Below are 12,265 nucleotides of genomic sequence, written 5' to 3' on the forward strand. Positions count from 1 at the left end.
ACTGGCAGGCAGATTCTTAACCACTGCACCACCAGGGAAGTCCCTAGACATCATTTCGTCAAATATTTTTTCTTCTCTTTTCTCTCTCCTCTCCTTCTGGTACTCCAGTTATGTGTATGTTGGTATATTAATGTTGTCTCATATTTCTCTGAGGCGTTCATTTTCTTTTTCCTCAGTTCTTTACCTTGTTTACACTATTGATTTATCTTCAAGTTTGCTTACTCTTTCTTCTGCCAGTGTGAACCCAGAGTTGGGCCTCTTTAGTGATTTTTTTTTTCAGTTACTGTACTTTTCACTTCCAAAATTTCCATTTGGTTCTTTTTCTTTTTAATAATTTCTATCTTTGTATTGATATTCTTCATTTGATGTGACATTGTCATCAAACCTTGCATTACTTCTTTAAATATGGTTTCCTTCAGTTTTCTGAATATATTTATAATGACTACTTTGAAGTCTGTCTGTTAAATCCAACATCTAGTCATTCTCACAGGCAGTTTCCATTGCCTGCTTTTTCCCCAGTGCACAGCTCATTCTTTCCTGTTTCTCTGCATGGCTTTTGTTTTTCTTTTTGAAACTGGACATTTTAGATAATATATTATATCAACATTGGGTAATGCTTATACCCTCCAAGATTTGCTATTGTTATTTTATTTGCTCAGTGACTGGCTGAATTATTTTAGTTAAGTATATTTTCCTCCTCCTCCCTGCAGATGTAGCTCCTCATAGGGCTCACCCTTTTGTATGCCACAGTCATCCTGGGATAACAGTGGCTTTGGCAGGCCTCTCTTTGACTTTCTCTTTCCCTGACCACACCCAGCTGTTAAGCTCCACTAACTGCAGGCTGATTGATCTATTGTCTTCAACAATGTCCTGGGGCATAAACTGCTCTACAAACTGAGCCAATTTATTAGGGATCCTTTGAAGAGATAGTTCCTGAGGTAAGTATTTAAGATTTGTTCTAACTACAGGAGGGTTCCTCCCAGCTGTCTTTCCTACTTTCTTTCTAGCAAACTACCTAGCCTTCTGGTTAGCCTTATATCTCCAATGAATCTGTCTATCTCCTCCCAATTGCCTTTCACCACAACCTGTACTTTCAGGCAGGAACTTCACACTGTTGCAAATTAAGTTGGTTCCTTTGGGGAGAGATTCAGAGCTCACTGTTATAAGCTCTGCTTGTTCCTCTGGGCAAAATTCCTGAGCCTGGTTCTGATGCTGAGGGCAGAGACAACAGCATGCTTCTTTCTGGGTGACACCTCCTTGAGAGCTCAACTGGAGAGGACAGGGGAGCAGCAGGCCCAGAACTCCTCAGCTGGCCTCTCCCAGGGTGGAACCTGTGTCCCACCAGCCAGGGCGAGTGCAACTGGGGCCCTAATATTCTCAGTGGTGCCCTACCCAAGGTAGAGCCTCTGTCCCATGAGTGGGGATTGGGTGAAAGGAGGGAGACCCCACCTCTCAGCTACATTCACCCAGAATTTTGTCCCAGCGACATGTAGCTCAGGCAGGATGAGAAATGCTGACCTTACCCCTGTCTCTACTGGGTAGATAGCCTTCCAACTGAGAGCTGAGGGAAGTGGGAGCTCCGTGTTCTTGGCTGCATCAGTTTGGAGGAGAGTTTCCATCTCACTCCACTGAGAGTGGAAAGACAGGGAGCAGGTCTCAGTTCAAATCCCACAGACTTTCACTCTTCTGACTGAGTTTTAGTAGATTGTCCTGAATAAGTGTTCCTTTATTGACTGCATGCTCTTAGGACTATTTCCAGAGACTTTAAATGGTTGTTTTTTAAAAATAACCAGTTTCATTGGGGAGCAGGTCCATATAGCTCTCACACTGTCATGGCTGGAAGCAGAACTTCTTGATGAGTTTTTTATATGAGAAAAAGGATCCGAAACTCTAAAGTGTAAATCAGAGTTACTACTCTTAACATTCCCAGGCAGAAATCCTAAAAAGTGATCCATACAGAGATCATGTATGGACTGCCACATCTATGGCTTACTAAATCAGAAGGGCTGTTCTGTTCTTTCTTCCCACATTTAGTCCTTCAATACCTTGGCAAAACATCTAAAATAAAAAATGGAGTCTGAAATGAAGTTTAAATTGTTTCATTTTTGAACTACTGTGAGGCATTCATCCTGGCCTATGATATAATCCAGCCCTTCTAGTTAAGTTTTATGCCAGATCCAGCTGGACAGAAACTTTAAAAAGTCAAAGTTTTAGAACGCTTTTGGTAGTATGTGTGTTTGTGTGTTTTAAAGAAATCAAGATGTTAAAAAGGATGATCTTTAAAGTTATTGGTTTCTAAATGAGAATTGTACTTGCATCATATATCAAAGTATTCCCTAAGGTGAAGACATCAAATAAAATTTGAGTCAAATTTGCAAGACACACAAAGCTCATTTTGTTTTAGTGAAAACTGGGGTTTAACAATTTCAAATGACTAAACTAAGTGTAAAAGGCTTTCAGAACAAGCATCCATGCCTCAAGCTATTCCTAAGCATGGATTCACAGTATAGGATTGATGGTTCTATCTCGGCACATTTTCCTTGGGGGACTCTAATATGGAAAATTACCCGTTCATTTTCTATAGTCCACAATGGAAACCCTCAGTATGCATCCGTAGCTGAGAAAGCACCAAACCAAACACCATAGGAAAATAGCCAACTTAGGAACTAAGGCCTAACGCAGGACCTGGCACACAGGAATTACTGAAAAAATATTTGTGGACTACAGAGATCTCTACTAATATGCCAAGTACATCCAACTTTGGGGGAAAAAAGTAAAAAGAAGAAATATTTCAAATGGTAGAATGGACTTTTGTGTACAAATAAATTTATTTCAGTCCATAAACTGGCTCCACAAGTGATACTATCTCCAAACCTAGTAACATTTTTATGTTCCCCCAGAAGGAATATGTAAGATAATCACAAAGGCCCAATTTTAAAGAAAATAAATGATTAAAAAGTATATTGGTCTTTGCTTATGCCCCCAATCACACTACTATAAAAGAATATATTATCACATATAATATGTAATTATCATATTCTTATATCATTATCATTTACTATAACAGAAAAATTCAAAATACAGAAAAGAGAAATTAAAATATCATCTACAGTAATAGTACTAAGCCACTGTTTTAGTGAATTTCCTTGTAGACATTCTTCTTTGCATAGTTTTTATTAGTTTTACATGGTTGTGATCATTCTGTATGAATACTTCTGTATTCTGCTTTTTCAGTAAACAACATTATGAAATGTGCTTGAGATTCTGCTCTCTAGTTATCAAACTCAAAACCAAACCGTATGTACAAGTTATAGGAATTCTGGCCTCCACTCAAGCTCCAAGTCCCCTTTATTCATTTAACAGGTGTTTATTGTAGGTGCCTATTTTGTGCCACATGCAGTGCTGGGGACTGAAAATACAAAGAAAAGTAAGCCAGAATTTTTGTCCTCAAAGAGTTCTCAACTCAGTAATTACTCTCTGCCTTCACAGAAGTATGAGCTTACCTATGTGAGTTTGAAGTTAATGAAATAAACGCTTGAAATTTATTTTTAACTTCACTCTTTTGAGGAAAATTACTAAATACATAAAGGTTTATCTCAGACAACAACTGAAGTTTTCTGCATTTAATATGGTTGTATTCTTATCTTACAGGTGAAAGAGCTGCAATTCTTTTAATCATTTTATGACAGGTATTTTTCAACATTTATTGCAATTAGTTCTCTTTATTGGCCTTGAGATCAGTTGTATTTTAGAAACCAATATAAGAGCTTTCATTTCCTCAAGCTGTAAATTTTCAGATTATTCATCATACCTCCCTCCATCCTACATATTTGCACGGTATATGTGTTTATGTGCTGGTAGATAATCATAGCCACCAACTGAGGTAGAGAAGATGTAAAGCAAACGCTTCAATAAGCACAGGTGCTTATACCCGAATATATCATGAGCCACATGCACCTGGAACTATTTGCATTCTATGCACAAACATTAGCAATTGTATCTGACTTTACCTCTCTGGAAAAATTTAAGCATTCCTAGTTGGTAATTTCCTTTGATATTTTCCAGTTTAAGTCTAGTTGCCTAAATGGTGTCTCAAGGTATGAAATAAGAGAAAAAACAAGGTACTGAGTCATAATTTCAAACCTTCTGAGATATACCTCAAGTGGTAATGAGTGGGAGCCATGGAGCACTGAGCAGTGAAGGAGCTGCACATAATAGCCAGAAAACCTGTTCTCTATTCAAGGCTCCACCACTTACGAGTGATATGAGTGTTAACAAGTTGTCATTAACATGAGCCTCGGTTTTCTTATCCATAAAACTGGGATGGTGATATTCTCATCATACTTACAACATTACTGTATTACTAATGAAAAGCAAATCTTTCTAAAAATGCAAAATGCTACATGTTAGGACTTGGGTCTAAGGATCATTACTTTATAACCAATTCCTAAAAAGTTCGTAAAATCAAGTTTTATTTTTTGAAAGGCTCTATTTCCTTACATTTACTTATAGGTTGCCACAAGGTTTTACATAAGAGAGGTGTGTTTTTCAGAGCGACAGCACCTGTAGTTTATTGAAAGGGGCGCTGCTGTTACCAAGGAGCTGCTGGTAGAAGGCTCCAGAGACATGTTTAGGAAAGAGAAAAAGAGAACTAGGGCAGCAAAACAAACTGGATGGTAATTTGAGTTCCTCTTATTTTAAGATTGGGTTTAATGTTGGAGACATGCCTACTATTCCATGCCTCTCTACACTGAGAACTTAAAAGGCTGTTAGGATGTAGAGCCTTTAGAGAAGTCCAATAATTTTGATTTCAAAGTCTTTTTAGAGCCTTAGGCATGAAGAGTCTCTAATGGTTTTAACCCTTGGAGACTGAAATAGTTTTGTTTGCCAATGTTCTTCCATTAATGAAGATCACCTAGCTAGGTCCCTAATGACATTTGTTTATATCAGACCTCCCAGGAAGCAGCAATCTACGCGTAATACTGAAAGTAACACTAGTACAGTAGTTACTGTCACCAAAGATTTAAAAGGCAGTAAAAGAAAATACTTGGAAAAATGTTAGGTTTTGCTACTATCCTACAGGAAACAAACACGCTTTATTAATAACTGTGTGGGAAATTTTTTTCCCTTAACTGAAAGTCATATGGCATGGGGGGGATCTCTGTCTTCATGCACTTATTTTGACCAGTAAAAGCACTACCAAAGATTCTAGTGTCAGATTCACAAGGCACCATGGAATCTATATAGTATGGATCCTCCCAACTAAACCAAATAGCAGCTGCCTTCCTAGCCTGAATACCTATTATGAGTATATTAAAAACATGTTCTTTTTAACACCTTGTTTCTTGTTTCTTTTCATGTAACTATCTCTCCCATTAGCACATAACAGTCTTTCTCCTTCTCCCTCTTCCTCCCTCTTTACCACAGCAAAATATTCCATTATGCAAATGTACACAAGTTTCTACAAATATTCCCTAATTGCTGGAGGCTTTATTGTTTCCAATCGTCTGCTACTATGTACAATGCTTCAGTGAATAACTTTGTTTACTTTATTTCAATCTGTCCACAGAATAGATCTAAAAGTGACATTGCTTGGTCAAAGGGCAAAATACATCTGTAATTTTGGTACATATCGCCAGTATATGCAAAGGTAGGAAGTAGGAAACAGAAGGGATGTGTATGTGTATGTAACTGGAAACATTTCATATTGCTAGAGCATAAATTACAAGGGAGAGAAGCAAGCAATAGGCTGCAAAAAGTAGGCAAACTTCAGATCACTGAGCATCTAGGTCATGTTAAGAAGCTTGAACTTTATTCTATAGACAAAGAAAGTTACTCAAGGGTTTTAAGGCTGGGCGTGACACAGTCAGATTATTGTTACAGAATTATGGACAATGGACTGGAAGGGCATATAACTGGAAAAAGAAGGAACAGTTAGGAAACTTGTACAGTAATCCAGATGAAGGACTGAACTAGGGCCGGGGTTAAGGAGAGAATGTACTGAGAAATCTTAAGGGGCAAAGTGAGCAGGATGTAGACAGTAAATATGGGGGTGGAGGTGACTAGAGGGATGATTTCAAGGTATGCTCAAACCACTATCAGCAAAGCACCGGATTCAAGTTATTTCTCCAGCAGCAATAATACATTTACACAGATTCAGTCATGCTCTCTTTCCTGGTCTTAGCATTTGTGAGGCCAGGGATAGCGGTATACGGCCCAGCAAACACACAGGCAGAACTGGTGAGCTTCTCCTTGAGCATCGTGCTCTAATAAACTAAGTAAAGCAACCACGGGCGACCCCAACAGGCCAACATGACATTTCATAGCTCTATCTCTGATGCACCCTCTCATAATAACTCCTCTATTCGTAAGCCTCTTGACCCCATTTTCCTCTTTGCCCATGAAGTCAGTGACCAAGACAATTGCTGACAACATAAATAACTGCCAGCACAGGGAACAATATGTGGTTGAGGGGCAGCTGCATGAATAGCTGTTTTCCCAAAACTTAACCCAAAGCCAAGCTTTACTGTAAACCCAATATTACAATACTAGCAATGCATTTTTGGCAGCCTGCAGTCCTGCCACCAAACAAAGTTAATCTCTGGAGATGAGAAGATATGGAGGAGAGTCCCCTCTGAACCCTTCCCATTCCCCTGATTTATGCAAGTGTAATGGTCCTATGGGGATGGAGCAGGAGGGTGTTATGTGTAATCCATACTAAACCTGGCACTTGTCTTTATTCTCAGAGTTTCTAAAAACCAAACTGAAGGGAAACTGAGAAGTAAACTATCAGATGAAATCAAGTCCACTGTTTATCAAGTCCATGAATGAAACACATACACACACACACACACACACACACACACACAGAGTAACACCAAGGCTTACCTTTCTTTTATCTTCATCTGTTGATTCAAATTTGAAAGTAGCCCTATGCTGAAGAGGGAAAAAAGGGAAACAATGTCATTTTAAATACACAGATTTTTGATTTTGGCTGTTTAAAAATACCTAATGTCTTTAAAACGTTGTCTTCCCATATCATGTCTCAAAGTTCTTATTAAAGTAAGAGAGGCATGTAAGCAAATAATTGTAAAGCAGTACAAAAGACTAAAGCAAAAATATATACAGAAGAGACAGAGTACTGAGCCACTAACTACCCAGGGAAATCGGGAATTCTTTGCATATAGTACAGAGCATTTGAGCTGGACCTTGAGGGATGAATAGGAGTTTGCCAGGCAAATGGAAAGCATTCTAGGGATGGAAACAAAGGCTCATGTGTGAAGTGGTATGATATATTTGTAAAATAAGCAGCTCTGTCAGAGTGAAACACAGGACACATGTTAGGGGATGAGAGGAGTGGAGAAAGATGAGAATGGGAAAGTAGACTGGACAGAGATTTGGAAGGATCTTCCAATGTTGCTGAGGAGTTTGTACTTTCTTTATCATATGCAATAAGAAATCACCAGAGAATTGTAGATAGGGAAGAAAGTGATAGACTGGCATTTCAGAAAAGTAATTCTGTAAGAATGAGGGTTTAAATCATGGCTCCACCACTTAATAGTTAAGCAAGTAACAAATTATAACTGTATTTCCCATGTGAAAAGAGGGGGTACCTAGTTCACAAAGCTGCCATGAGGGTTAAAACAGCTATGACATATAATGTACCATCTCAGTGCCTGGCACATAGAAAACACTCAGTAACTATTAGGATGATAATAATGATGATGCCAATGACATTGAGGAAAAATAACTGAAAGAAAAGAATGTCATAACTCTCCTGAAATGACTGGCAACACTGTATTTTCCACTCTGTGGCTGAAATAGAGAATGGAGTAAGTTGACTTGTCCACTTCCAGAGAGTGATGGTACCCAAAAAATAGAGCATAAAGTTCCTCAATCTCTTCTCAAGTTTTATTCAAGAGAACCAAGTGCTCTTATGGATCCTAAGTTTTCATTTAAAAAAATCTTTACTGAACATCTCTCTGCCTTTCCTTTGTATTTCTCATTGGCAACATGGCAACCCACCAGGAGTTAAACACAGTAAGTACTAAAGATATCATCATTACAGGTGGTTCTGCATTGACAGCTTCGCAGAAGAAGCAATTTTTGAAATTAAATGAGATGGAGAAATGTTGACAGAGAAGCAGTTCTGAAAGTAAGAAATGGTCAGAGGGAAGACTTACAGGTAATAGAGAAGGGCCATTTAAGGAAACCTAAGAGAAGCTGCCTCACATACCGTTTGCAAAACAATTAAAATGGATGTCAGGTGGTAAGGCCTTGGATTTAAAAATTTATACCTGAATTGGCATATAGGTGACAGGCAACCAGGGGAAGACCCTGAAGGAGGTGTGAACTCATTCTGGAAGAATATTTTGGGTGGTAGTTTACAGGCCAGATCAAAGAAGAGCAAGACTGAGGACATAAAGCCCTCTGAGAAATGGGCATCAATAATCCAGGAGTGATATTGCTGGAGGCAGTATAAATTGACACCAACTTCAAAAATGAAAGTGATATGTATATGTGTAACTGATTCACTTTGTTGTAAAGCAGAAGCTAGCACACCATTGTAAAGCAATTATACTTCAATAAAGATGTTTTAAAAAAAAAAAAAAATGAAAGTGATTTGGCAACACATAATAGAAACCATAAAAATATTCACAGCCTTTGACCCAGAACTTTTACTGCTAGAAATTTATCCTAATGAGATCACCCAGAGGAGAGAAAAATTATATATGTAATCATATTCACTGCAGTGTTATCGAGTATTATGGAAGAAAAAAGAGAGACAACCTGAATATCCAACAACAGGAGACTGATGAAATAAATCACTGTGTATTCATCTGATAGATTATTATACTGCCATTTTTTAAAAAATATGGCTAAAAAGTTCTGTAACAACATGAAAAATTATTTATGATGGCAGTAAAAGGAAAAACAGTAAAACATCAAACTGTATGTCTATGATGACAGTACCTACATAAATGTATGCATGATTTCAAACAAAGGCTTGAGTGTTAAAACGCAAAAATAAAAACAACTATATAGGGTTGGTGGAATTGCTGGTGATTCCTTTGACAAAACTCATCGTTGGTATATTATTTTTATAATTAAAAGAAAAATTTTATATAAAAGGTAAATAAACTAATGAATGAGCAAGGAAAGAAAGAAAAGAAGGAAGGAAGAAACAATAAAGACTATAACTTAGGAATTTACAGACCCAAGGTTTAGTAAAAACTAACATTGAATAAAAGATCAAGAATTAGCAGATTGTATGGTTATAAACTGAAGCTTAGTAAAGGTTCACTACAAATGAAAACACATAATTGCACTTAGAAACAAGAAGCTTAATTTTTGCCATTATATGTGAAATATTAATTCCACACATTATCTGGAATAAATGTACCTAGTTGCCAATGTAATAGTTCTCCTAAACCTTTTTTTTTTTTTTTTTGCATTTATGGTAAGGGAACAGAAAAAGAAATCATCTTTTGGAAAGCCCCTCGTTAAGTTATAAAAATATCTTTTAAAAGGTTTCTACATAGAATTAAATCTCTCAAGGTGTTAATTTAGAATAGTATCAAGGACTAATTTTTATTTTTCTTTTTAAATGCAAGGCTGATCCTGTCACAAAACTGCAACATTTAAAAAAAAAAAAAAAAAGAAATAAAGGAAGGAAGAAAAGCAAGCTTTCAAAAGCCCTAACTAACATGAGGGCTTAATTTAATTAGCAAATATACTGGTATTGTGAGGCAATACAAATTGAACTTAGAATATGCCAATCCATTCAAAGCAACCTCAAAGTGTAAAACAAAAAGTCCTCTTACATAGTCCAGGATATTTATATATCCTATTCAAATGTGGAGGCTGTACTTCTAGAACTGTCCCAATATTAGGTCCCTATCAATCAGGTTCTTCTAGCACATAAATGAAGACCTCACTGCTATCAGTGTTGTTTTCCTCTCTTATGAGGACTACTCTCAGAGACCTACATACCTGTCCGTATCTTAAATAACTTTTACCTTTCATTTGGCCATAAACTTGCCACACTTCCATAATGGAATCCTACTGGAGCTTGCTAAGGGGTAATCGTATGTCTAGGTGGCCTCTATGGCCACCAAGCCGCCTCTCTGGTTATCAACATAGTTGATGATGATGCTAGGCCTCAGTTTCTTCTCCTATTAATTGAGAGTGTTGGACCCAATTATCTTTGAGGTTCCTTCTTGTCTAAATACCCTGGATTCAAGGAACTAAGATACTACTATGCACCTCAAGGCTCTTGATCACTGTTTGTTGCTGATAATCATAATGATGCCAACCAATCTCTCTACTAAATCTGTTAGCAGAACAAGCCTTAGGGGAGGAAAAGAAGCTTGGACAGCCTAGCCTAGAGCAATATATACTTCCCACATTAATAGCTCATTCTATAACTGGAGTGGGGTGACTGGGACCCAACAGTAGCCAAAGGAAATAGTCCTGAAAACCCTTTCTCTTCTGTGCTCAATAACACAGAATAGACAGGGGAAAGCCAACAGGGCCTTGCAAAAAGAGCCCTGGATATTGAATCTGAAGACTAGGTCTGCCACTTCTAGCTATGTGCCTTTAGGCCTGTAGACAGTTACTTTGTCTTTCTGAACCTCAATTTCCTAGTCCCGAAAAAAAGGGAGAATACTTCAGTCACCCTCGTAAGTTTTAATACGTGATGACATGTGAAAGCACGTAGGATAATACACAGTACATAGCAGGCACTCAATAAATGCTATTAGATGAATTGAAAGTGAAAAAGAACAACCACTCTTCCTATTTTTAAAAAATACTTTCCTATGCTGAGTCAACTTGCATTATGCCCTTGAGAAACAGACAAGTTTCATTTTTTTCTAGGATAGATAGCTCTTCCTTCTCCCCAAGACAAGAAGGGTCAGTGAATGAAGGAAGAAATCTTGAAAATTAGAATCTCCTTAACACAGTAGAAATTAGATGTTACCTGGAGCCAGACGGGTAAATGTTAAACATGGTACAAGGTATTTTGCTAACCATTAAAAAGTGCACGGGTCAAGGAAAAAGAGAAAGAATGGAGTATATTCTCTAATTTTTTTTTTATCAGGCTACGTCAACTCCATGCCACATGCTTAATTCCTGACTTTTTTGTTCAAAACTAACAGTTATGGGTTTTTCTTCAGTGCCAGGCACTGTTCTAAATGATTTACACATATAAGTCATTTAATCCTGACAACAAACCTATGATGTGGGTACTATTATTATCCCTGTTTGGCAGATGAGGAAACTGAGGCACAGCAAAGTTAAGTACCTTGCTCTATGCCACGCGGATGGTAAGCCGGGGACCAGAGTTCAGGCAATCTGGCTCCAGAACCCGTGCTCTTGCCGCAGGACCTCTTGAGCACCTTGACCATTAGTGAATGCCTCCTACATGCATTATGCACAGCGTTCGGCATTATACTTCACTTAATTCAGGTCTCATAATAACTTAGATGATAGAACCCTATGTTACAGATAAGGAAACTGGGACTCAGGCTTAAAATAACTTGTCCATAGTCATGACACTAATAAATGGCAGATGTGAACCAAGATTTATCTGACTCCAAATTCCACCTTCTTTCCATTATACTTGCTGCCTTCTTTTGAGAACGACTAACCAATCATTCTCTCTCTACATCATTCATTTCCCTTCTTGGTTAGACTCCTCAATGCCCCATAATCACTTCACTCTAAACATTTCCCAAATCCATGTTTCCAGATAAGGAATATGAGGCACCTGGTAATACCCAGGTACTTTTTCAGGGTTTCAGACTCCATTTCCCATAGAACAGGGCAATTTAATTCCCCCTCCCCATTCTTACTGCCAGACCGCTGCAATCGTGCTTCCCCTTCTTCTTCATCTGCCTCTAGTGTCTCCTGCCTTGAGGGGCAAAGCCCCACTGCCAACATAAAACTCAGCTATTTTCTTTGTACTCTGGACCTACTATAATCAGCATTAAACATGAGAACTCTTTTCTGAAGGAGCTGGCCGAGCCGGTTCACATCAAGACACAGCATTCTCAAGCCTGGCCCCCAAAATACCACCCCAAACAATACACATTGGGCATTACAACTTTAAAACCATTCCCAATGTGAAAGGAGAGCTGGGGATGTCCAGAACTTAAGCTCTGACAGCACTGGGCCAGGAGTGGTAAGTGGAAACCAACCTGGAGGGAGATCAAGGAGAGGAAGAGATAAACTGGAGGAAGCAAATCTGGAGTTCTAATTAGTT

At 38.1% G+C, this 12,265-nt stretch overlaps 1 protein-coding gene across 7 annotated transcripts in view; it reads right to left on the reverse strand.

The window, feature by feature from the left end:
- Positions 1-12,265, reverse strand: part of RIC8B (RIC8 guanine nucleotide exchange factor B) — a 116,453-nt gene that overhangs the window by 101,914 nt on the left and 2,274 nt on the right. For all 7 annotated transcript variants that reach the window (XR_009702475.1, XR_009702474.1, XR_009702473.1 and 4 more), the window contains exon 2: positions 6,889-6,936. Coding sequence is in view for 2 of the 7 variants with exons in the window: in XM_061204195.1 (XP_061060178.1) it covers positions 6,889-6,936 (48 nt within the window). In the remaining 5 variants the exon portion in view is untranslated. The remainder of the gene's footprint in view (positions 1-6,888; positions 6,937-12,265) is intronic.

Source organism: Eubalaena glacialis, chromosome 11, assembly GCF_028564815.1.
Source record: "Eubalaena glacialis isolate mEubGla1 chromosome 11, mEubGla1.1.hap2.+ XY, whole genome shotgun sequence".
Taxonomy (NCBI): domain Eukaryota; kingdom Metazoa; phylum Chordata; class Mammalia; order Artiodactyla; family Balaenidae; genus Eubalaena; species Eubalaena glacialis.